The 26,559-nt window shown below is 48.9% G+C and overlaps 2 protein-coding genes across 9 annotated transcripts in view; one reads left to right on the forward strand and one right to left on the reverse strand.

Annotated features, from left to right (window-relative positions):
* The window catches only part of LOC137324337 (nucleoside diphosphate kinase 6-like), a 38,240-nt gene extending 27,905 nt beyond the window's left edge, over positions 1 to 10,335 (reverse strand). For 5 of the 8 annotated variants that reach the window (XM_067988506.1, XM_067988504.1, XM_067988507.1 and 2 more), the window contains exons 1-2: positions 10,226 to 10,335; positions 8,441 to 8,543 (exon numbers count right to left, since the gene is read on the reverse strand). In XM_067988506.1, the coding sequence (XP_067844607.1) occupies positions 8,441 to 8,533 (93 nt within the window). In that variant the 5' untranslated portion in view covers positions 8,534 to 8,543; positions 10,226 to 10,335. Of the gene's footprint in view, positions 1 to 6,132; positions 7,951 to 8,440; positions 8,544 to 10,225 lie in introns of those variants that run through there. The other 3 variants (XM_067988510.1, XM_067988509.1, XM_067988502.1) reach the window with 2 other exon arrangements.
* Positions 10,336 to 14,057: 3,722 nt separating this feature from the next.
* On the forward strand, positions 14,058 to 25,405 carry LOC137324111 (cingulin-like). Its single transcript, XM_067988252.1, has 3 exons — positions 14,058 to 14,529; positions 22,409 to 22,908; positions 24,881 to 25,405. The coding sequence occupies exons 2-3, from the start codon at positions 22,425 to 22,427 to the stop codon at positions 25,384 to 25,386; spliced, it is 990 nt and encodes a 329-aa protein (XP_067844353.1). The 5' UTR covers positions 14,058 to 14,529; positions 22,409 to 22,424; the 3' UTR covers positions 25,387 to 25,405.
* Positions 25,406 to 26,559: the final 1,154 nt, after the last annotated feature.

Raw genomic sequence — 26,559 nt, forward strand, 5'->3', positions numbered from 1 at the left:
AACATGCTTCCTGAACAGCCTGGCTCTAATTTTAAAGTTATGGCCCCTTGTTCTTGATTCCCCCACCAGAGGAAAAGGTTTCTCTCTATCTACCTATCAAATCCCTTTATAATTTTAAACACCTCGATTAGATCACCCCTTAATCTCCTATGCTCAAGCCTAGTCTATGTAACCTGTCCTCATAATTTAACCCTTTAAACCCTGGTATCATTCTGGTGAATCTGCACTGCACCCCCTCCAAGGCCACTTCAATTTGTTTATCAATGTACAAAACTAGTAAATGAAGGAGTTGTATTAATAAAACATTGGTGATGGATTTTGGACTTTTCAACAATATCAGATTTTAAGAGGATGGGCTGGAAACCCTGGATTACTTGCTCAAAGAGCAGTATTTGGTTAACAACAAAGGAAAAAATACTGGACTATTAAACTTGACCGAAATGTGGAGGTGAGCTGGGAAGCTTGACCAAGTTCATGCAAATTATTATTGCTTCAGGCTGCTGGAGAGAGAGAGTCTTGCTGCTAACTGCTGTTTTCAAGGTGTGCTGTACTTTCCAAGGACAAAGTTAGAGGTAAGCAAAACACAAAGGCAGCTCTCTTCTCAAACGGCAAGGAGATAGGGAAAACTATTGGTGGCCTGTTCTGCCAGCGGCAGTAAGAGGAGATAAAACCAGCCATTGTACAGTGATTTCTAGCAGACAGAACACGAAACAGTTCAAAGAAGACGTCAATGAAGAATTAACCCCTCAGTCTCCCAGAAGAACGGAGTGATCACCCTTGCTTCTGAATTATATTCCTGGATAAGGTTGTAAGCATCTTTATCTTTAAAACTGTTGTGTCTTAATGTCAATTAAACCAATTATTTAGAAAAGTATTTCAGCCTCGATTGATTCTTACCTCTCGTACCCTAAAGAGTGAAAAAAAATCCCACAGTGGATTCGACCTTTAGACTTTGACTCCAGAGAAAGTTCTAGCCAGTTTTTTTAAAAAATCTTTTCCCTCTCACCCTCTCTAATGTACACTCTTTAAATGTGTCAGCTGTGGTAACACTCATGCCTCTGAGACAGAAGGTTGTGGGTTCAAGTCCCACTCAACGACTTGAGTGCATAATCGAGGCTGGCACTCCAGTGCAGTACTGAAGGAGTGCTGCGCTGTCGGAGGTGCCGTCTTTCGGATGAGACGTTTAACCGAGGCCCCCTCTGCCCTCTCAGGTGGATGTAAAAGATCCCATGGCACTATTCAAAGACGAACAGGGGCGTTCTCCCCGGTGCCCTGGGGCCAATATTTATCCCTCAACCAACATCACTAAAAAGCAGGATTATCTGGTCATTATCAAGTTGCTGTTTGTGGGATCTTGCTGTGTGCAAATTGGCTGCTGCGTTTCCTACATTACAACAGTGACTACACTTCAAAAATACTTAATTGGCTGTAAAGCACTTTGGGAGGTCCTGAGGACATGAAAAGCGTTATGTAATTACAAGTCTTTCTTTCCAATGTAAACCATTTAAATATAGGAGAGTCCTGCCCCAGTACTGCATGAGCAGCGCCATTGCAAGCAAGACTCACTCTCTGAACGGATACCAGCTGGGCTGCGCTATAGCACTGCTCAGTATTTTATATTTGAATGGAAATCTGGAACTCTTAACTCAGTGCAGCAGGTTTTCCTCCACAGTGAAAGGTGACTGGATGTGGCACCAGGTTAACACGCTGTATCCAACAGGGGTGGGATAGAGATTGCAGCTAGTCATTCTCCATAAGGCAAGCTCTCCACACAGGATAGAGAGGAAAGAGGCCAGAGACTCCCTTCATATCTCTCCTCTTAGCAGCACCACAGAGAGAGGCCTGCAACCATAGGTACATAGGAACCTACTCAATGGCCTACAGGACGAGGCCAGAACCCCTCCATCCTGATACACCATTCAATCAGACCATGGCTGACATAGGCAGACTGGTGAAATGGGCAGACACATGGCAGATGAAATTTAACGCAGAGAAGTGTGAAGTGATTCAATTTGATAGGGAGAATGAGGAGAGGCAATATATAATACAATTTTAAAGGGGGTGCAGGAGCAGAGAGACCTGGGGGTGCACATACATAAATCTTTGAAGGTGACAGGACAAGTGAGAACTGTAGAACCATAGAAAAGATACAGCACAGAAGGGGGCCATTCGGCCCATCGTGTCCGCGCCGGCTCGAAGAACAAAAAGGTGCCCATTCTAATCCCACCTTCCAGCACCCGGTCCATGGCCCTGCAACTTACAGCACTTTAGGTGCAGGTCCAGGTACTTTTTAAAAGAGTTGAGGGTCCCTGCCTCTACCACCAATTTGGGCAGCGAATTCCATACACCCACCGCCCTCTGGGTAAAAAAGCTTTTCCTCATGTCCCCTCTAATCCTTCCGCCAATCAGCTTAAATCTCTGTCCTCTAGTTCTTGAACTTTCTGCTAGGGGAAACAGGTACTTCCTGTCTACTCTATCTGGGCCCCTCATAATTTTGTACACCTCAATCAAGTCTCCCCTCAGCCTCCTCTGCTCCAAGGAAAACAACCCCAGCCTATCCAATCTCTCCTCGTAGCTGCAATCTTCAAGCCCTGGCAAAATTCTTGTAAATCTTCTCTGCACTCTCTCCAGAGCAATTACGTCCTTCCTGTAATGTGGTGACCAGAACTGCGCACAATACTCCAGCTGTGGCCTTACCAGCGTTTTATACAGTTCCATCATTGCATCCCTGCTTTTGTATTCTATACCTCGGCTAATAACGGAGAGCATTCCGTATGCCTTCTTCACAACCTTATCTACCTGTACTGCCACCTTCAGGGACCTGTGCACATGCACTCCAAGGTCTCTCACTTCCTCTATCCCTCTCAATATATTCCCGTTTATTGCGTGTTCCCTTTTACTGTTTGCCCTCCCTAAGTGCATTACCTCACACTTCTCCGGGTTGAACTCCATTTGCCACTTTTCCGCCCACTCCACTAACCCATTGATATCTTCTTGGAGTCTACAGCTATCCTCTTCACTATCAACTACACAGACAATTTTTGTGTCGTCTGCAAATTTGCCAATCATGCCCCTTACATTCAAGTCCAAATCATTAACATATACCACAAACAGCAAGAGACCCAACACTGAGCCCTGTGCACACCACTGGAAATGGATTTCCATTCGCAAAGACATTCATCAACTTTTACCCTTTGTTTCCTGTTACTGAGCCAATTTTGGATCCAATTCACCACATTTCCCTGTATCCCATGGGCTTTTACCTTTCTGACCAGTCTGCCATGTGGGACCTTGTCAAATGCCTTACTAAAATCCATGTAGACAACATCCATTGCACTACCCTCATCAATCCTCCTGGTCACTTCCTCAAAGAATTCAATCAGATTTGTAAGGCATGACTTTCCCTGAACAAATCCATGCTGACTATCCCTGATTAAACCATGCCTTTCCAAGTGACAGTTTATCCTATCTCTCAGTATAGATTCTAATAATTTGCCCCCAACCGAGGTAAGACTGACCGGCCTATAATTGTTCGGCCTTTCCCTCGTACCCTTTTTAAACAATGGTACTACGTTTGCAGTCTTCCAGTCTTCCGGTACCTCCCCTGTATCTAGTGAGGATTGGAAAATGATCCTCAGAGCATCCACTATTTCCTCCCTGGCTTCCTTCAATAGCCTAGGAAACAATCCATCCGGCCCTGGTGACTTATCAACTTTCAAGGATTCCAGTCCCTCTAGTACTTCCTCTCTCGTTATGTTTACCTTATCCAATATTTCATACCTCTCCTCTTTAACTACTACATCCGGATCATCCCTTTCCTTTGTGAATACGGAGACAAAATATTAATATAAAACTCTACCCACATCCTCTGCTTCGACACACAAGTTACCCTTATCATCCCTGATAGGTCCCACCTTTTCCTTAGCTATCCTCTTGTTCTTGATGTACTGATTAAACATCTTTGGGTTTTCTTTAATCTTACTAGCTAATATTTTTTCATCCCCTCTCTTTGCTTTTTTATGTCATCCCTGTACTTTCTATACTCCTCTAGGCTTTCTGCAGTATTTAGTTTTCTGTGACAGTCATAAGCTTCCTTTTTCTGCTTTATCTTGTTCCGTATACTTCTAGACAACCAGACGGCTCTAAATTTGGCAGTGCCACCCTTTTTCTTTGAGGGGACGTGTCTGCATTGTACCTGTAGAATTTCACTTTTTAGTGCCTCCCACTGGCTTGCCACTGATTTCTCCTCAAGTAGTTGTGTCCAGTCCACTTCTGCCAAATCACCTCTTAGTTCTGTAAAATTTGCCTTCCCCCAATTTAAAATGTTTACTCCTGATTTAACTCTGTCCTTTGCCATAATAATGCTAAAACTAACTGAATTGTGGTCACTATCCCCAATATGGTCACCCACAGTCACTTCACCCACTTGCCCATCTTCATCTCCCAGGACTAAATCTAGAATTGCATCCCCTCTTGTTGGACTTGTCACGTACTGGCTAAAAAAGTTCTCCTGGACACCGATCAAGAATTTTGGGCCCTCTGTGCCCCTCACACTGTTTGAATCCCAGTTGATGTTCGGGTAGTTGAAGTCCCCTACTATTATTGCCCTCTTATTTTTGCACTTAGAAATTTGCCGACATATTTGTTCTTCTATCTCCCTTTCACTATTCGGGGGTCTACAGTACACTCCTAGTAGTGTGACTGCCCCTTTTTTATTTCTTAGCTCAACCCATATGGCCTCGATTGATGATCCATTTAACATATCATCCCTTCTCACAACTGGAATTGATTCTTTAACCAATAATGCTACCCCCCCCCTCCTTTTTTATCACCCACTATATCCTGCCTCAAAACTCTCGATCCAGGGACATTGAGCTGCCAATTATCCCCCTCTTTAAGCCAGGTTTCCGTTATAGCAATGTTATCGTGCTGCCATGTGTCAATCTGTGCCCTTAGCTCATCTGCTTTGTTTGTAATACTCCTTGCATTGAAGTATATCCCCTTTAACCCCGTCAAATTCCTGTGCTGAACACGATTTAACCTTTGCTTCTTTTGAGAAGTTGAGAAGGCTGTTAAAAGCATACGGGATCTTTAGCTTTACAAATAGAGACATGGAGTACAAAAGCAAGGAAGTTATGCTAAACCTTTATAAAACACTGGTTAGACCCCAGCTGGTGTATTGTGGCCAATTCTGGGCACCACACTTTAGGAAGGATGTCAAGGCCTTAGAGGGGGTACAGAGGAGGTTTACCAGAATGATACTGGGGATGAAAGACTTCAGTTATGTGAAGAGACTGGAGAAACTGGGGTTGTTCTCCTTAGAGCAGAGAAGGTTAAGGGGAGATTTGATAGAGGTGTTCAAAATCATGAAGGGTTTTGACAGAGTAAATAAGGAGAAACTGTTCCCATAGGTAGAAGGGTCAGTAACCAGCGGACGCAGATTTAAGGTAATTGGCAAAAGAACCAGAGGGGAGATGAGGAAAAAAAAAATTACGCAGCGAGTTGTTATGATCTGGAATGCACTGCCTGAAATGGTGGTGGAAGCAGATTCAATAATAACTTTCAAAAGGGAATTGGATAAATACTTGAAGGGAAGAAAATTTGCAGGACTAAAGGGAAAGAACAGGGGGAGTGAGACTAATTGGATAGTTCTTTCAAAGTGCCAGCACAGGCATGATGGGCTGAATGGCCTCCTTTTGTGCCGTATCATTCTAGTGCCAGTACTGAGGAAGTCCTGCACTGTCAGAGGTGACGTCTTTCAGATGAGAGGGCCCTGTCTGCCCTCTCAGGTGGACATAAAAGATGTTATTTGAAGAAGAGCAGGTGAGTTCTCTCCGGTGTCTTGGGCCAATATTTATCCCTCAACCAACCTCACTAAACAGATTATCTGGTTATTATCACATTGCTGCTAACGGGACCTTGATGTGCGCAAATGGGCGGCTGCGTTTCCTACATTCCTTCAACATTACACTTCAAAATTTACAGTCCCCACCACTTAAAGGGGCGCACTGGTGCTAATGCAATTTGCCCACTATATGCGATGGCTGGTATAACAGGGTAGTGCTATTACAGTCCTCCACTGTACAACAAGAATGTTGTAGATCACTATTGAATAAACTAAACAAGACTGCATTCGATGCAACTAGCTTTATTGAAACCACAAAGTCAAATACATATGTAAACAAAAAAGGAAAAATTCGCACAGGGAAAGGGCAGGGGAGTGGGACTAATTGGATAGCTCTTTCAAAGAGTCGGCACAGGCACGATGGGCCGAATGGCCTCCTTCTGTGCTGTAAGATTCTATGGGGGGAAAAAAACGTTAAATGCCAGAACAGTTTTAAAAACAAAAAAAAAAAATGTAAAAATGTAATTAAACATTTATCTGCATTAAAAGTGGTAAAATTGTGTATCAGTCCTACAGGTCTCCAAAGAACTCTGGAATCCGAGTCTGAACTCTCTTTCTCAGGCAGTATGGGCGCCAGACGAGGTCCACCTTTCTGAGGGTCTCCCAGTCTGGTTTGATATCGGGATGCTGCTCCATGGCACGGCGCAGTGTCAGAACCGCGGAGCGCACGTCTGCCGGCGTGACCAAACTCTCTTCGCTGTCTGGATCCTGCTCTCCCTCCTCTTCCTTTTGGGCTCGCATTGCATCCACCACTTCTCCGATGTCATCAGTCTCAGCTTCATACGGAGCATTGTGGTCCCCAAGGTGACACAGGTGAGAGAATTCTTCCTCTGACAACCCGTCTGGCGCTGTCGTGGCCTGCATTTCTCCTGCACTCTCATCAGCGGTGGTTAAAAACCCTGCTTTCTTGAAGCAACGCTGAATCGTTTGCTGATCGACAGAGTCCCAGGCGTCTTTCAGCAGACGAACAGCGTCCAAGAGAGAGATTCTCTTTACACACTGGGCTGCAGTCAGTTCGGCCTTACCATCCATCTCTTCAAGGACCTTCTCTCTCATTGCCTTGACGTAATGCTGCTTCATACAGTAGATGATGCCCTGGTCCAGGGGCTGGGTCAGTCGGGCGGTGTTGACGGGGTGGAATACAAGACGAATGTTCCTTAGCCCAGAGACACGAGGGTGTCCAGAAAAGTTGTCTAGGATCAGAACAACTTGGCGATCCACCAGCCTGCGATCCCACTGGCGTACCCATTCGCAGAAAATGTCCCCAGTCATCCAGGCAGTCTTACTCGCCCGGTAAGTCACAGGCAGGTGGTGGACACCTCTGAAGCAGCGAGGGTTCTGCGACTTTCCAATCACCAGCAGATCGCATTTCTCCGTGCCGTCCATATTGCAGCAGGCCATAACGGAAAGTCTTTCCCTGGCTTTCTTTTGGCCCAGCGCAGCCTCGCCTCTCAAGGCCAATGTGCCGTATCCAATGCACCGGTAGAAAACACCGGTCTCGTCGCAATTAAAGATGTCCTGAGGTCCGTAGCCTTCGAGGAGCCCGGGCAACACGTCTTCCATCCACAGCTCCGCGCCTGTCCAGTCGGAGCTGAGCTTTTCCCCGTGTGGACGTCGGAACACTATGTTGTGGCGAGACTTCCACCTCTGGAGCCAGCCCTCCGAGGGGTTAAAATCGGGCTTTCCGAGCGCCGCGGCTAACTGCTTGGCCTTCTGGGCTAGAAGGCGGCCGGTGATGAGGGCGTCTCTCCCGTGTGCGTTCTGGAACCAGCGCAGTAGTGCCTCCTCCACTTCCCTGTCCTTTCCCTCGCGCTTCCTTTTCCTGTTGGGATTGGAGTCCCGATGCCACTCGCTGTACAGCTTGTCGCGCTGCTTCAGCAAGTCGGAGACGGTAGACTTGGGAAGCCCGAGGTGCTGCGCCAGGTCCCGGTGGCTCATCTTCGGCAGCTCGTCGATTTTGCTCAGGAGGTCGATTTTGGCTCCCAGGCTCATGGATTTCCTCTTTCCAGTCATGTTTGCTGCATGCAGTCGGAGCTCAGTGCAAGCTGTAACCCCACACCACAGAGATTAGAAGGGCTTAAGTACACAAGAGGTAATTGGACCGTAAAGAGGTGCTATTTACTTATGTTTGTTCTTGAATTCGGTGCACCTTAACAAGGTGCGAACTAGTGAGTAAGCTCAGCTGTTTCTTCCCGAAATAAACAGAGCGCTTAAGACGCTGGAAGCGGCAACTTTAAAATTGACTTTAATGCAAACGAATAACGGTTGTCGCTTTTTGCCATTTTAAGCGACTGCCCATTTTAATCGTGGACGTTTTAAGTGGTGGGGACTGTACCTCACCGGCCATAAAGCTTTTGGGACGTCCCAAGGTCGTGAAAGGTGCTATATAAATGCAAGTTTTTTCTTTCTTTCTTCCCTCCTTCCTTTAACTGAACTGTGGGTATAGCAGGAAGGTGCAGGAGTCGGTAAACGTCATAATAAATTGCGCAGCGACTAACGCCCACAGGATGAGTGCGGTTAATAGAAGTCTCCTACCTGCAGGATTAGTGGGTGAGCCACAGCATCGGGTTTAATCAGAGCCAGTGTGAGCTGGAGTAATGGCCTCGTGTGTCGAAGGGGAGCCTGCATCTTCACAACACTGAGTGGGGTTTAACATACAATCACACCGGTTAATGAAATGAAGGGGACTTTGAACACAGTGATACTGAACATGACATAATTACTGGGAACAGGAGCAGGCCATTCAGCCCTTCCGGCCTGCTCCGCCATTCAATCAGATCATAGCTGATCTGTATCTCAACCCCATTTACCCGCCTTTGCTCCATATCCCTCGATACCCTCACCCAATAAAAATCTATCAAACTCAGTCCTGAAAGCTCCAATTGACCCCCAGCCTCAACAGCCTTTTGGGGGAAGAGAGTTCCAGATTTCCACTCCCCTTTGTGTGAGGAAATGCTTCCTGACATCACCCCTGAACAGCCTGGCTCTAATTTTAAGGTTCTGCCCCCTTGTTCTGGACTGTCCCACCAGAGGAAATAGTTTCTCTCTATCGACCCGATCGAATCCTTTAATCATCTTAAACACCTCAATCAGATCATCCCTTAATCTTCTACACTTGAGGAAATACAAGCCGACTTTATGCAACCTGGCCTCATAATTTAACCCTTTAAGCCCTGGTATCATTCTCTGACACTTAGTCACTGTGGGAGAAACTACTGAATCTATACTATATTAAAGTTGCTGTGTTTGTCATGTACATTTCCACCATCAGCTAAACAATGGGAAGGCCAAAGACATTGTCTTTGGTCCCCGCCACAAGCTCAGAATAACTCCTGGCATTGGACATTGGCGCATCGCCGTATGACAGAGGGCGAAGGCTGAGGGCGTGTATTTCTGGACCGGTGGGCCCATGGGGACTGGGGATGGATTTGGATTGCAGAAGAACGGCTCAGACCACCCATCATCCACATGGCGAAGAACTGAATCCCATCGTTGGGAAATGAAGGGGCAGAAGGGCCATGGGGGGTGAAAATGGAGGCATGGGGCAGAATTGGGGTACTGGGGGGGGGGGAGCGCAGGATGGGGGGGGGGGGGGAGCGCAGGATGGGGGGGGGGGGGGGAGCGCAGGATGGGGGGGGGGGGAGCGCAGGATGGGGGGGGGGGGGGGAGCGCAGGATGGGGGGGGGGGGGGAGCGCAGGATGGGGGGGGGGGGGAGCGCAGGATGGGGGGGGGGGGGGAGCGCAGGATGGTGGGGGGGGGAGCGCAGGATGGGGGGGGGGGGAGCGCAGGATGGGGGGGGGGGAGCGCAGGATGGTGGGGGGGGGGGAGCGCAGGATGGTGGGGGGGGGGAAGCGCAGGATGGGGGGGGGGGAAGCGCAGGATGGGGGGGGGGAAGCGCAGGATGGGGGGGGGAAGCGCAGGATGGGGGGGGGGGGGGGAGCGCAGGATGGGGGGGGGGGGGAAGCGCAGGATGGGGGGGGGGGGAAGCGCAGGATGGGGGGGAGAGATTTGGGAGATGCGGGAGGGTGTAATACGGAGAGGGGGAGCTGGGGGGGGGGGTAATTGGGGGGGGGGGGGGGGCACTGAGCAGCTCCACTCGGTTTGCTGGGGTGAGAGGCCAAGGTTCACCGGTCGGGGGCAGGATTTTGCTCCGACAGTCCGGGCCCAGTTCCCGGTGATTGGGGGTCAGAGGGAGGCAGGACCCCTGGGCCCACCCCCCAAACCCCCGCTCCGCTCTCCCCATCTCCCCCATCACTCCCTCTCCCCCTCAATCTTTCTCCCTATCTCTGTGTCTCCCTCTCCCTCTCACTATCACTCACCGGCTCACGCCGCCATGGAAACCAGCGACCGGAAACACGTCCGCCCCTAAACCAGTCCCCCCGGACAGCGTCAAACGGACTCTCGCTCCGGGTGCGCCTCAGACCCGAAGATCCGGCCCCGGCCCGGCGCGGCGCTCAGTGCCCCCCGGCCCTGGTCCTTCCCCTGGCCCCTTGGCCCGGCGCTCAGTGCCCCCCAGTCCCCGGTCCTGGTCCTTCCCCTGGCCCCTTGGCCCGGCGCTCAGTGCCCCCCGGTCCCCGGCCCCCGGCCCGGCGCTCAGTGCCCCCCGGGCCCCGGTCCTGGTCCTTCCCCCGGCCCCCTGGCCCGGCGCTCAGTGCCCCCCGGTCCCCGTCCCCCGGCCCGGCGCTCAGTGCCCCCCGGCCCCCGGTCCTGGTCCTTCCCCCGGCCCCCTGGCCCGGCGCTCAGTGCCCCCCGGTCCCCGTCCCCCGGCCCGGCGCTCAGTGCCCCCCGGCCCCCGGTCCTGGTCCTTCCCCCGGCCCCCTGGCCCGGCGCTCAGTGCCCCCCGGTCCCCGTCCCCCGGCCCGGCGCTCAGTGCCCCCCGGTCCCCGGCCCCCGGCCCGGCGCTCAGTGCCCCCCCAGCCCCCGTCCCCTGGCCCCTTGGCCCGGCGCTCAGTGCCCCCCGGTCCCCGGTCCTGGTCCTGGTCCTTCCCCTGGCCCCTTGGCCCGGCGCTCAGTGCCCCCCGGTCCCCGGTCCCCGGCCCCCGGTCCTGGTCCTTCCCCCGGCTCTCGTTCACCTGCAGCGGGCGGGAGTTTCCGCTTTTAGCGCAAATTGCGGCCCAAAATTGCACCGGGCAATTTCCGCCGAATTTCCGCTTCAAGTATTAATATAATCAGCGACCCGGCGGCTCTCCGGAGCCCAATCCTCCCTCTATATATTTATATTTATTAATTAGTGAAGAATATTGATTGATGTGTTTAAGGGGTGACCTGGTGAAGTTTTGGAAACGGGTTTATCCCCGAAAATGCGGGTTTTTAATGAGTCCGGGCCGCACCTGATTAAAAATGACTGAAAATGCCTCAGAAGCAGGATACTGAGGCACTTCCTGCTCACATTGGTGTACACGACACAGTTTCTTAGTAAATCAATTATTTTTTAATATTTGAAGAACATTTACACCCTGCCGACTGGTGCCTTTACGCCTAAGACAGCGAGCGTAATGTTAAACCCCCTCCTCCATCGGCCGCGGTGAGCGGAAACTCGCCGTCCCCCTGTTTCCGGGGGTTGGGGAGGGGGGGGGAACGTGGCCGGTTTGGCCGGCTTTTTTTAGCCGGCGCAAAAGATCAAGGAAACTCAACTCAACTCAACGCCGGTCGCAAAATTCAACGTCAATCAGCGGAAATCAAAATCCCTCGATGTTTCGCACTGATTCGGCCGGATTGCACTGAAAAAGCCAACGCGCTCAAGCAGAAACTCTGGGCCAATTATATTTATGGGTGTTGATTTATATATGTTATATTTAGAGCTGTTGATTTGATTTATGTTTACGTGTTTGCAGCATGCCTCCCTCACAATCTTTGACAAAAAAAAAAATTAAAGCCGGTCATTCCCTGCTGATTTCCTGACCTGGGGGATGGAAGCAGACTTTTACAAGCAGCTGCCAATCTACAGAGAAAACTGACCATCTCATCTGACCACAGGATCTGCCTCATAGCAATTTGCCTCTAACTGACCTTAACGTTTGCCTGTTTTTAGCAATTGGACCTTGTGCCTGAAAGTTACAGGGGACACGTTACACACAGCATCATCTACATATGTGTCACATGGTACGGTGCTGCCACCCTCATCTCCCAGCGCCTCTCTATTCCCTTGGTTTTGCTGACTGACAAGGCCATGTCTGACCACTTCCTTGTATCCCACATCCTCCTGTCCCCTTCCAACCGAACTTCCTGCTGCATTCGCTCCTGAAATGAACTTTCCCCCAAATCACTTACAGCAACGTTACTTTCAAACTCCCAACTATCCAGTTTTTGACCTTCCATTCTCCATAATACTTCTGCAGCCATCGAATTGCTCAACCACTCTCTCTCTGTCCTCCACTTTTGATGCCCTTGGACTCAGCAAAACCTTTACTCTCTCCCATCCTGATCATTTCCCCAGTGTGGCCCTCATTTTCATTAAGCATATCTGTTGCAGACCTGGTTTAGCCATCAGCAGATCTAACTGGACCACATCAAGCACTATTGGGCTTCTGACAAAACCATTCACTACTCCAGGATCATTCTGGAGAGCAAAGATGGCTCCCCGACTTTTCACTACAAACCATCTCCTTAAACCCCTCCCCCACCCCCAATCTTACCACAAATGGCAAGTGCGAGGAGTTCATGGACTTCTTTGTCACCAAGATTGAGACCATCGTTCTGCTGCCTCGCTTGCTTGCACTCCTTCCCCTTTTCCACCAAGCCCAACCTACCCATCAGGCTTCATGCAGACTAGCCTGAACCCACATCTCTCTCCACTCTCTCTCCTATCTCACCTCATGCCATCTCTGAGTTTATCTTATCCATGAGACTTGCCCCCTGCTCTCACAACCCCATTCCCATTAAACTGCTGTCCACCAAACTTCCCTTCCTGACCCCCATGCTAACTGATATTGTAAATGGTCCCCTAACATCAGGTACTGCCCCCCTCTCTTTCAACACCATCATCATCACCTCTTCCTCAAAAAAAACATTCTTCACCCCTCTATCCTTGCAAACTACCACCGCAATCATCCTTTTCTCTCCAAAGTTCTTGAATGTGTTGTCATTTCCCAAATCTCTCCTTATCTTTCCAACATCCTCCTCTTTGAACCCCTCCAATCAGGTTTCCACCCCTGCTACAACACCAAAATAGCTCTAACCATATGAATGATATCCTCTGTGCCTGTGACCATGGTTCATTATCCCTCCTCATCCTTCTCGACCTGTCTGCAGCCTTTGACAGGGTTGATCACACCATCCTCCTCCAATGCCTCTGCTCAGTTGTCCAGCTCAGTGGGACTGCCTTTGCCTGGTTCCACTCTTACCTATCCAATCATAGCCAGAGAATCTCCAGCAATGACCTCTCTTCCTACCATTATCACCATGAACTATCCTTGGCTGCTACCTCTTCCTCATCTACGTGCTGACCCCCCGGTGACATCATCCGCAGACATGGAGTCAGGTTCCACCTGACTGACGACACCCAGCTTTACCTCACTACCACCTCTCTCGACCCCTCCACTACCTCTGTGTTGTCAGACTGCTTGTCCCACATCCAGTCCTGGAGGACCTGAAATTTCCTCCAGTTAAACTTTGGGAAGACCGAAGACATCGTCTTTGACCCCACCACAAACTCCATTTTTTAGCCACCGATTTCCTCCCCCTCCCCAGCTATCGCCTGAGGCTGAACCAGACCGTTGGCAACCTTGGCGTCCTATTTGACCCCGAGCAGAGCTTCTGACCCCATATCCACTCCGTCACCAAGACCGCCCAACTCCGTCCCAACTTCAGCCCATCTGCCGCTGTCCTATAATATTAGTTCTGTAATATTATTTGTGATTTTAATTCTGTAATATTAGTTATGTGATTTTAGTTATGTGATATTAGTTCTGTAATATTAGTTCTGTAGTTCTATTTCTGTCATGTTCTGTAATATTAGTTCTGTAATATTATTTCTGTGATTTTAATTCTGTAATATTAGTTATGTGATTTTAGTTATGTGACATTCGTTATGTAATATTAATTGTGATATTAGTTATGTAATATTAATTGTGATATTAGTTATGTAATATTAGTATTGTACGGCAGCTGGTACTTTAACTGTTCTTCCAAGACACGGTGATGAGTGAGTGGGACAGATCAGACAGAGCTATGGTCTTATTCAGCTCTCATGGTCAAATAATACTGGAACTTAACAACAACCAACTCAGTAACTTTTAATTCACTGTAGAAAATCTTGCACAGAAAGTTAATCAAATAACTTCTAAGTTTAGGAGGGAGGTTAGAAAAAAAATTATTTGCAGCGAGGGTAGTGAGAGTGTGGGGAATTCTCTGCCACAAACCGCTGCTGAAGCAGAGTCCATAAATTCTTTTAATAGCCAATTAAAGAGTTGTTTGTAAATGAGGAATATTAAAGGATGTGGGGAGGGAGCTGGAGAGTGAGCTCGGACTGACTGATGTGGAGAAAAACACCAGCACAGATTTAATGCGACTATTTCTCCATTCTATCATTATCAACCCGGAGAGTTTCAACCGGAATCCGAACCTTGATGAAGAAGTTTTTGATTGGCCAGATTGCCTGAAGTAATGTTTTATTTGTAACAAGGTAAGAGATTTCAATGTATTTCCCTCTCTCTCTCTCTCTATTGGTGTCTCTGGTTTTTCTCGGGAAACTATTCCTGGGATCCTCTGTCTCCACCGGATTATCCCGACACTCCCAGGGGACAGAACGGGACGGGACGACCCCCCCACACCGGCTTTCAAACTTTTACACTCACTGTTTGGCTACTTTTTCACAACCACATCACTGGGATCGCTCCCCATTCATAAAAATCAGATCCAGTCCGAAGGGGGAGAGCCCGCCCGGGACAGAGGGACATCCCGGGACAGAGGGAGAGCCCGCCCGGGACAGAGGGACATCCCGGGACAGAGGGACATCCCGGGACAGAGGGAGAGCCCGCCCGGGACAGAGGGACATCCCGGGACAGAGGGACATCCCGGGACAGAGGGAGAGCCCGCCCGGGACAGAGGGACATCCCGGGACAGAGGGACATCCCGGGACAGAGGGACATCCCGGGACAGAGGGAGAGCCCGCCCGGGACAGAGGGACATCCCGGGACAGAGGGAGAAGCTCCCGGGACAGCAGCTCCCCTCACACGGTCAGACGATGTTGAAGCCTGGATGAGAGTTATACCAACTCCATCACACCGCCCCCCTTCAATCCCGACACTCCCGGGTTCACCGAGTGTTAGGCGGAGGGTCCCAGTCTGTGGGGTCCGGGAATCTCTGTAAAGGGAAGAGGGGGACGGTGAAGAATTCATCACAGAAATGAGCGGGTGGGGCAGTCACTGTACCCCCTAAACCCACATTACAAATAATGTGTGGGGGCACAGAGGGAAGAGAAAGGGTTCAGAGATTGGGGGGGATGGGCAGTGTGGGATGGGAGAAAGTGGGGGGTGGGATCAAGTTGTGGGGGGTGGGATCAAGTTGTGGGGGGAGGGGGGGGTGGGAGAAGAGACCGGGAGCAAAAGACCACAAGGAGAAAGTGCAGCACCCTGGGCAGGGCCAAGCAGGAACATCATGTTTGTTTCTCTGCTCTCCATGGAGGGTCTAAGCAGTTGTTCTGGACATGACTGGGTGAGTGGGCAGCCTCTTGATTGATTCAGGAACACTGCCCACCTCTCACTGGGAGAGATCTGACTGAATCACAGGCTCCATTGGTTGGCAAGGAAACCTTTTCAACCTTTATTTTTCTCACAAGATTCGGTTCTCTGATCTCTAAAGGCTGATGTTTGAAGCAATAAATAAGTTAGATGATGGGCCCTTTTTGAAGGGAAGGGATTTATTTGGAAACGGCTGTCAGTGTTTTAAATAAAGGAGCGAAAAGAAAAGGAATTAAGCAAATAGGATGCCAGTTATACTGCTGCCGGCCCTGCACATTGACACAAACGTGGCGTTAAGTTCTGGAGTCAGGTCCTGATCTGGCAGACCATCTCACACCAACTGAGCCTGGCACTGAGTGCCATCTGACTCTAGTGCCCCATCAGACCAGGTTTACAAAGTGCTGAGACAATCTATTGAATGCTGGGACTACGGCTCTCTCCAAACATTGTACAGGTGTTGGTAAGGAGCAAAGTGCTGGGCCTGTGTATAAACTCCCACATGCAGTGCTCCCTTAAGGCAGGCAGAGTGCGGTTCACCACAGGTCTCCGACTGGTGGTGCAGTATAACTAGTGTAATGGGCAGGTACTCACATTGTCAGGATGTGACTAGTGGTGTCCCACAGGGATCTGTTTTGGGGCCTCAACTACTCACTGTATTTATTAACGACTTAGATGACGGGATAGAGAGCCACATATCCAAGTTTGCTGATGACACAAAGATAGGCAGCATTGTAAGCAGTGTAGATGGAAGCATAACATTACAGAGAGATATTAATAGATTGTGAATGGGCAAAACTGTGGCAAATGGACTACATTGTAGGCAAGTGTGAGGTCATCCACTTTGGACCTAAAAAGGATCGATCAGAGTACTTTCTAAATGGTGAAAAGCTCAAAACAGTGGAGGTCCAAAGAGACTTGGGGGTTCATGTACATAAATCATTAAAATGTCGTGGACTGGTACAGAAAATAATCAAAAAGACTAATGGAATGCTGGCCTTTATATCTAGAGGACTAGAATACAAGGGGGCAGAAGTTATGCTGCAGCTATACAAAACCCTGGTTAGACCGCACCTGGAGCACTGTGAGCAGTTCTGGGCACCGCATCTTCGGAAGGACATTGGCCTTGGAGGGAGTGCAGCGTAGGTTTACTAGAATGATACCTGGATTCCAAGGGTTAAGTTACACAAACTAGGGTTGTATTCCCTAGAATTTAGAAGATTAAGGGGTGATTTGATCGAAGTTTTCAAGATATTAAGGGGAACTGATAGAGAAACTATTTCCGCTGGTTGGGGAGTCTAGGACTAGGTGATGTAGCCTAAAAAATGAGAGCTGGGACTTTCAGGGGTGAAGTTAGGAACTGTCTTCTGCAAACGACAGTTGATGCTAGCTCAATTGTTAATTTAAAGCTGAGATTGATAGATTTTTGTTAACCAAAGGAATAGAATCATAGAATCATAGAAGTTACAACATGGAAACAGGCCCTTCGGCCCAACATGTCCATGTCGCCCAGTTTATACCACTAAGCTAGTCCCAATTGCCTGCACTTGGCCCATATCCCTCTATACCCATCTTACCCATGTAACTGTCCAAATGCTTTTTAAAAGACAAAATTGTACCCGCCTCTACTACTGCCTCTGGCAGCTCGTTCCAGACACTCACCACCCTTTGAGTGAAAAAATTGCCCCTCTGGACCCTTTTGTATCTCTCCCCATAAAGGGATATGGGGCTATGGTGGGTATATGGAGTTAGGTCACAGATCACCCTTGATCTCGTTGAATGGCGGATCAAGCTCGAGGGGCTGAATGGCCTCCTCCTGTTCCTATGTTCTTCTCGTACTGACCCCGTTGTGCCATCTAATCTCTTACTGTTATTTTGCTCCATCACACACGTGAATATTTGTTATGCTCTATTCCTCGTGACTTGTCACCATTCCTTTCACTTGTGTACGTATTAGTTTAGTTTTGTGCATTTCACTGTAAATCTCCCCCCACCCCGCCCTTTTTCCCAGGCTCTATATTTGCTTATAAACTGTCAAATCTCTAACACCTTCCAGTCCCAATGAAAGGTTATCGACCTGAAACGTTCACTCTGTTTCTCTCTCTCTCTCTACAGACGCTGCCTGATCCGCTGACTGTTTCCAGCATTTTCTGTTTTTATTTCAGATTTCCAGCATCCGCAGTATTTTGCTTTTGAGTCACTGTAAAGCCCCCTGTTTCTCCCCCTTGGTCTCTGTTTTGAATGGTTTGTCTCCTCCATCTTATCTGACCTTTAACTGAAAGCGCTCCCATTATTTGAACCCCTCCCCCCCACAATGTTTGGTCACTGTTTAAAGCCTCTTACTGCACAGAATGGGCTTTGGGGAGGGTCAGTGTTAATTGGGACTCGGACTGGCCGATTGCGACGTTTTTGGACAAAGGAATGTCAGTGTTCGTGGAACGGCATAAAGGAGCAGCTCTATCACTGGCATCCTCTCTGGCACAAAAACTCTTTCAGTGGTTCCAAGACATTTGTTAGAGATGAAAGTGGTCTGTCATATAAAGGCTGCTTTATGTGGGTAACCATGAGTCAGGAGCCATAAAGAATGTGCATGAGAAGAGTTCATGGTATATCCGTTACTGTCACAGGGATGTATCACGCACAGGGTGTTCATAGATGGTTAGTGGTGAGGAAACCAGTCCGACATGTGTGTACTTCTTCACACATCCTGTGATCTTGTTGGTAGAGGAAAAAAACAGCACAGGCACGATGGGCCGAATGGCCTCCTCCTGTGCTGTATCGTTCTATGATTCTATCCTTTGCCTCCATTATCAAAATCCCTTAAAAGTGTCAGCCGTGGCTCAGTGGGTCGCACTTTCGTCTTGGAGTCAAGAGGTCGTGGGTTCAAATCCCACTCCAGAGACTTGAGCCCATAATCTAGGCCGATGCTCTCAGTGCAGTACGGAGGGAGTGCAGTACTGAGGGAGCTCTGCACTGTCGGGGGGTCAGTACTGAGGGAGCTCTGCACTGTCGGGGGGTCAGTACTGAGGGAGCACTGCACTGTCAGAGGGTCAGTACTGAGGGAGCTCTGCACTGTCGGAGGGTCAGTACTGAGGGAGCTCTGCACTGTGGGAGGGTCAGTACTGAGGGAGCGCTGCACTGTCGGGGTCAGTACTGAGGGAGCTCTGCACTGTCGGAGGGTCAGTACTGGGGGAGTGCTGCGCTGTCGGAGGGGCAGTACTGAGGGAGCTCTGCACTGTCGGGGGGTCAGTACTGAGGGAGCGCTGCACTGTCGGAGGGTCAGTACTGAGGGAGCGCTGCACTGTCAGAGGGTCAGTACTGAGGGAGCTCTGCACTGTCGGAGGGTCAGTACTGAGGGAGCTCTGCACTGTGGGAGGGTCAGTACTGAGGGAGCGCTGCACTGTCGGGGTCAGTACTGAGGGAGCTCTGCACTGTCGGAGGGTCAGTACTGGGGGAGTGCTGCGCTGTCGGAGGGGCAGTACTGAGGGAGTGCTGCACTGTCGGAGGGTCAGTACTGAGGGAGTGCAGCACTGTCGGAGGGTCAGTACTGAGGGAGCGCTGCACTGTCGGAGGGTCAGTACTGAGGGAGTGCTGCACTGTCGGAGGGTCAGTACTGAGGGAGCGCTGCACTGTCGGAGGGTCAGTACTGAGGGAGCGCTGCACTGTCGGGGGGTCAGTACTGAGGGAGCGCTGCGCTGTCGGGGGGTCAGTACTGAGGGAGCGCTGCGCTGTCGGAGGGTCAGTACTGAGGGAGCGTTGCACTGTCGGAGGTGCCGACTTTCGGATGAGATGTTAAACCGAGGCCCCGTCTGCCCTCTCAGTGGAGGCCTTTGTCGAGGCCTTATGGATGTCTCGTTGCCCGTCTGGGTAATGGTGTAACACATTGTCCTCCTAGGATCAGGATGCCATGGAGGAGGCAATCTGGCAGATTGGGAGCACACCTTTTGGGTGGGGGGAGGGGGGTGGGGGGTTGCTTGCCACCTATTTTTTGAATACAGCTCAGGAATAGATCGACACTCCCTTTATCCATTGTCTTTGTCGTGGCTCAGTTATGCAGGTTTCCATGGTGATTCTTCAGCCAGTCCAGAGCCAGGTTACACCAGTTTCCATGGTGATTCTTTAGCCAGGTTACACAGGTTTCCATGGTGACCAGTCTCCTTTGCATGGACCATGAGGTGTGACTCCGCAATCCTTGTTACTTCAACCAGTCAGGGACCAGGTTACCTTTTTATACAAAACTTTCTTTTATTATATATTTTTATGACATGCCCTCTGTTATGAACTTCTTACATTTAATCTTGTATCTATGGCTCCTCATGATTGACCTCTCAACCACCAGAAACAGTCTGTTTCTATCTACCCTGTCCCATCACTTCACAATTTCAAATACCTCAATCAACTCACCCCTCAATCTCCTCAGTTCTAACGAAAACAGCCGCAATGTTTCAAGTCTTTCTTTGTATTTATATTTTCTCATACCAGGCAGCGTTCTAGTGAATCTGGGCTGTACCCTCTCTAAACCCGTAACATCCCTCCTATAGAGTGGAGCCCAAAACTGCACACAATCTCCAACTGAGATCTTACTAAAGGTTTATATCGATTCACCTTAGATGGATCCTAAGAATTGATTCAGTGCAATATTTGCATCTCAAGCTGTTTAAATCCCTCACACTGCAACTCAATCTCAATCAAAGCAGCTAACCGAATGAAATATGGCCATATTCATGAGATATAGCTGGACACTGGGTGTACTTTCAATCTATAAGAAATAAGAGCAGGAGCAGGAGCAGGTCAAACAGCCCCTCGAGCCTGCTCCACCATTCAATCAGATCATGGCTGATCTTCCACCTCAACTCCACTTTCCCGCCCGATCCCCATATCCCTTGATTCCCCTAGAGTCCAAAAATCTATCGATCTCAGCTTGAATATACTCAATGACTGAGTATCCACAGCCCTCTGGGGTAGAGAATTCCAAAGATTCACAACCCTCTGAGTGAAGAAATTTCTCAGTCCTAAATGGCCGACCCCTTATCCTGAGACTATGCCCTCTAGTTCTAGACTCTCCAGTCAGGGGAATCAACCTCTCAACATCTACCCTGTCTAGCCCTTTCAGAATTTTATATGTTTCAATGAGATCACCTCTCATTCTTCTAATTTCCAGAGAGTATAGGCCCATTCTACTCAACCTCTCCTCATAGGACAACCCTCTCATCCCAGGAATCAATCTAGTGAACCTTCATTGTACCGCCTCTAAGGCAAGTATATCCTTCCTTAGATAATTGTAAACAATTTTACAACACCAAGTTATAGTCCAACAATTTTTATTTGAAATCTACAAGCTTTCAGAGGCTTCCTCCTTCCTCAGGTAAATGTGAGGTAAGGAGGAAGCCTCCGAAAGCTTGTAGATTTCAAATAAAAATTGTTGGACTATAACTTGGTGTTGTAAAATTGTTTACAATTGTCAACCCCAGTCCATCACCGGCACTTCCTTAGATAAGGAGACTAAAACTGTACACAGTGCTCCAGGTGTGGTCTCACCAAAGCCCTGTACAATTGTAGTAAGACTTCCTTAATCTTGTATTCCAAACCCCTTGCAATGAAGGCCAACGTCCCATTTGCCTTCCTAATTGCTTGCTGCACCTGCATGTTAACTTTCTGTTTTTGTGTACATGGACACCCAAATCCCTCTGAATATCAACATTTAATAGTTTCTCACCATTTAAAAAATATTCCCAAGCAAATAATTGAGAACAGTTAATTCCAGGATCGACACAAATCCCAAACTGGGAATTTTAATGCATGGAATATTGGCGGATTAAACATTGTAGTTGAGTCAGGGTTTTTTTCCTCTTAATGTTCTGTGTCTCCAGGACTTGTATATTTTTTTTAATTCATTCATAGGATGTGGGTATCACTGCCATTTATTGCCCATCCCTAATTGCCCTTGAGAAGGTGGTGGCGAGCCTCCGCCTTGCACCGCTGCAGTCCGTGTGCTCCCACAGTGCCGTTAGACTGCCTTTTATTGCGCTTCTACCTAACTCTTTCACTATGTCTGCAGTCTCTTCCACTCTCACTCGAGCTTTGTTCGCTTTCCCCTCCATTCACAAAATAGGGGAAGGGGATTAGGCCCCGAGTAAGAGTTGGGGGAAGTGACCACAGACATACTGGAAGAATTGGATTTTGAGGAGGCTTTTGAAGGGGAGAGGGGAGAGGGGAGAGGGGAGAGGGGAGAGGGGAACCAAGGCAGAGGCGATTGGAAAGAGAGCTCCAGAGTGCAAGACCAAGATGGCTGCAGGCTTTGCCAGCGATGATGGAGTTGGGAGGTGCAGAGCGGGCCACAGTTGGAAGAGAAGTGGTTGGCAACCATTGGCCTGTGCCCAGGACTGTGCCAGTGTTACCCCCTGCTGAAAGGTGCACGAGCAGCTGGACAGTTGCTGGACTCCACTCCTTGCTTCTCCATATCCAAGATCGAGAACTCACTTTGTGAAGGACTACCTTCCCCAATCCTCTACTCCTATCTCTTATCTTACTTCCTGTCCTTATCAACTGCCTCTACTTCCTACCCCCATCTCTTCCTCTACTTCCTCCTCCTGCCACTCTTTACTATCTCCATCTATTTCCTCTAACTTAATGTTCTTCTTCCTACCACTATGCCCTAACTTTATCTCCCGCTCCTGACCTTCTGCCCCCCGACCTCCTGTCTCTGAGATTAACTGTAATAAAAGTCATGTTGCTGTAGATATGAAATGATGTTGATGTCAGTGTATTTTGTTTCTGTCTTTCATCGATACTGACTGTTATTACTAATTGTTTTTCATGCTGCAGATTAACCGTGAGTACAATGGAGGATTGTGAGATACACGAAAGGGACTTCAAAGAGGCCACTTTGCCCCATTTCCTCAAGGGGATCTCTTCCATCCTGTCCTTTCTTGTACTTGCGGTCAGCGTGGGAGGAAAGGACCTCAGCGAGTCTGACTCCAAACAGTTGAAGAGCGAGATTGAATTGGCGCAGAGAGAGACCCTGGCCGCAGAGGAGGCTGCCAGCGGTATCGTTGATCTCATTGATGCCGGTTGTGAAAAACTGACTGCTCAACACGGCAAACTGAGCAAGGAACAGAAAGAGCTGCAAGAAAGCATCAAGTCGATGCACAATCAGCTGGCCGGGTTGAAGAATCAGAGGCAACGGATTACAGGCCAGGTCCAGACGGCCAAGGTTTGGCTGAAACAAGCGGATCAGACTCTGAGGGCGGCCAGGGCTAAAAAGAGAGAAAAGCAAACTGGAAGAGACATAGGAATTGGGTTGAGTTTCGTGATCCCATGTATCGGTAAGAGGTAGTATTTCAGAACATGCTTCCTTTGTGTGCCGAAGGAGAATGAACTATTATTTGTCACTAAAACCGCCAATTCCACCTCCGTAACATCACCCGTCTCCGCCCCTGCCTCAGCTCATCTGCTGCTGAAACCCTCATCCATGCCTTTGTTACCTCTAGACTTGACTATTCCAATGCTCTCCTGGCCGGCCTCCCATCTTCCACCCTCTGGAAACGTGAGTTCATCCAAAACTCTGCTGCCCATATCCTAATTTGTACCAAGTCCTGTTTAACCATTACCCCCTGTGTTCGCTGATCTACATTGACTCCCGATCCTCAGATAATGAAGCAGTCCGTGCCTTCATGCAGCAAGACCTGGACAACATCCAGGCTTAGGCTGATAAGTGGCAAGTAACAGTCGTGCCAGGCAATGACCATCTCCAATAAAAGAGAATCTAACCACCTCCCCTTGACATTCAATGGCATTACCATTGCCGAATCCCCCACCTGGGAGTCACCATTGACCAGAAACCTAACTGGACCAGCCACATAAATACTGTGGCTACAAGAGCAGGTCAGAGGCTGGATATTCTGTGGCAAGTGATTCACCTCCTGACTCCCCGAAGCCTTTCCACCATCTACAAGGCACAAGTCAGGAGTGTGATGGAATACTCTCCACTTGCCTGGATGAGTGCAGCTCCAACAACACTCAAGAAGCTCGACACCATCCAGGACAAAGCAGCCCGCTTGATTGGCACCCCATCCACCACCTTAAACATTCACTCCCTTCACCACCGGCGCACTGTGGCTGCAGTGTGTACCATCCACAGGATGCACTGCAGCAACTCGCCAAGGCTTCTTCGACAGCACCTCCCAAACCTGCGACCTCTACCACCTAGAAGGACAAAGGCAGCAGGCACATGGGAACAACATCACCTGCACGTTCCCCTCCAAGTCACACACCATCCCGACTTGGAAATATATCGCCGTTCCTTCATTGTCGCTGGGTCAAAATCCTGGCACTCCCTTCCTAACAGCACAGTGGGAGAACCTTCACCACACGGACTGCAGCGGTTCAAGAAGGCGGCTCACCACCACCTTCTCAAGGGCAATTAGGGATGGGCAATAAATGCTGGCCTCGCCAGCGACGCCCACATCCCATGAACGAATAAAAAAAGAAGATAGATTTCTAGACACAAATGGCATCAAGGGGTATGGGGAGAGAGCGAGAATATGGTATTGAGATAGAGGATCAGCCATGATCATATTGAATGGCAGAGCAGGCTCAAAGGGCCAAATGGCCTACCCCTGCTCCCATTTTCTATGTTTCTATGCAACGAAGGTTCACTAGATTGATTCCTGGGATGAGAGGGTTGTCCTCTGAAGAGAGATTGAGTAGAATGGGCCTCTACTCTCTGGAGTTTAGAAGAATGAGAGGTGATCTCATTGAAACATATAAGATTCTGAGGGGGCTTGACAGGGTAGATGCTGAGAGATTGTTTCCCCTGGCTGGAGAGTCTAGAACTAGAGGGCATAGTCTCAGGATAAGGGGTCGGCCATTTAAGACTGAGATGAGGAGAAATGTTTTCACTCAGGGGGTTGTGAATCTTTGGAATTCTCTACCCCAGAGGGCTGTGGATATATTGAGGCTCGAGGGGCCGTCAGGCCTACTCCTTCTCCTATATCTTATGTTCTTATGTCTTTAAAGTTTTGGGGGCTGGTGAAAACCAGCAAGGTTGGAAATGATAGGCTTTCTGTGGCAGCTACAGGTTTGCTTTTAGTTGGGATTTTATAGGTTTGGAATTTGCCAGGCTGGTCCTCAGTGTGGTTGTGAGTTGATAGGCTTAGGAACTGTAGGGTTGTGAGCTGATGCCTGGGATCCGTAGGTTGATTTTTCAGTGGGGTTGGGAGTTATAGAGTCACGAGGTGGGATTGAGGATCTGTTCTGTCATCTCAGCGTGATAAACGTGTTTAATTTTTCTTCCAGGGATCCCAATGGCAGTCGCCTTCGAGAAAGAGCGAATGCACAGGAAGTCAGAAGTGGACATAGCTTCTGAGGACCTATCACAGTTGAGGGCGAGCATCACAAAGGATGAGGAGGTACTGGACCAACTCAACAGGCAGATACCAGAGATGAAGAAAGAAACGGAGAAGGCAGCGCAGACTCTGAGCGGGGTGAAGACAGAATTACTGAAGATCAAACGGTCTGGTGCTGCATTAGGCAAAGCACAGTCTAAACTCAAGAACTGCTCCCAATATCTGTGCACCCTTCACGGGAGAGTGAGTGCGCTGAAAGCTCAGACCCAGCACATGTACAGCCTGGGCCCACTGATCCCGTTTATAGACGAGACCTGTGCGCATATTCAGCAGCAGGTCCCAGGCAGTGAGCTCCTACTGACTGGGACACAAGTCCACAAAGTAATGGACAGCTTGAAATGCATGCTTCCCAAACTGAAGGAAAATAACCTTTCTGACAAAGCCAATTACATGTAATTTGTAATTTAAAAAAATATTAAGGAAAGCAAAAAAAAAATGTAGTTATTGATTAAGTCACCAGATCGATCAGCTAACGATGAACATAGGAACAGGAGTAGGCCATTCAGCCCTTGAACCTGTTCATAGACTCGTACAGCACAGAAGGAGGCCATTTGGCCCATTGTGCTTCTGCTGGCTCTTTGAAACAGCCATCCAATTAGTCCCACTCCCCTGCTCTTTCCTCATAGTCCTGCAAATTTCTCTTAGTATATATCCAACCCCCTTTTGGAAGCCTTTCAATTAGATCACAGCTGATCTGTACCTCAACTCTATTTACCCATCTTTTCTCCAAATCAATAAGGCTAATGGAATGCTGGCCTTTATATCAAGAGGACTAGAGTACAAGGGGGCAGAAGTTATGCTGCAGCTGTACAAAACCCTGGTTAGACCGCACCTGGAGTACTGTGAGCAGTTCTGGGCACCGCACCTTCGGAAGGACATATTGGCCTTGGAGGGAGTGCAGCGTAGGTTTACTAGAATGATACCCGGACTTCAAGGGTTAAGTTACGAGGAGAGATTACACAAATTGGGGTTGTATTCTCTGGAGTTTAGAAGGTTAAGAGGTGATCTGGTCAAAGTTTATAAGATATTAAGGGGAACGGATAGGGCGGATGGAGAGAAACTATTTCTGCTGGTTGGGCATTCTAGGAGTAGGGGGCACAGTCTAAAAATTAGAGCCAGACCTTTCAGGAGTGAGATCAGAAAACATTTCTACACACAAAGGGTGGTAGAAGTTTGGAACTCTCTTCCGCAAATGGCAATTGATGCTAGCTCAATTGCTAAATTTTAAATCTGAGATAGATAGCTTTTTGGCAACCAAAGGTATTAAGGGATATGGGCCAAAGGCAGGTATATGGAGTTAGATCACAGATCAGCCATGATCTTATCAAATGGCGGAGCAGGCACGAGGGGCTGAATGGCCTACTCCTGTTCCTATGTTCCTATATCCTTACCCAACAAAACTCTATCGACAGCAGGATTGCTGTGTGTTAGTGACATTGTAGGTATGATGTGGAAATATTTTGTATGTTGGCTGTTTCTATCAAACTCACAGGGTGGGGTGCGGGGTAATTTTAACCTAACACGCTCAAGCGGGTATTTGAAGCTGTAGCCAGCAGCTCCTCCCGCTCC

This window comes from Heptranchias perlo, chromosome 8 (assembly GCF_035084215.1).
Source record: "Heptranchias perlo isolate sHepPer1 chromosome 8, sHepPer1.hap1, whole genome shotgun sequence".
NCBI lineage: Eukaryota > Metazoa > Chordata > Chondrichthyes > Hexanchiformes > Hexanchidae > Heptranchias > Heptranchias perlo.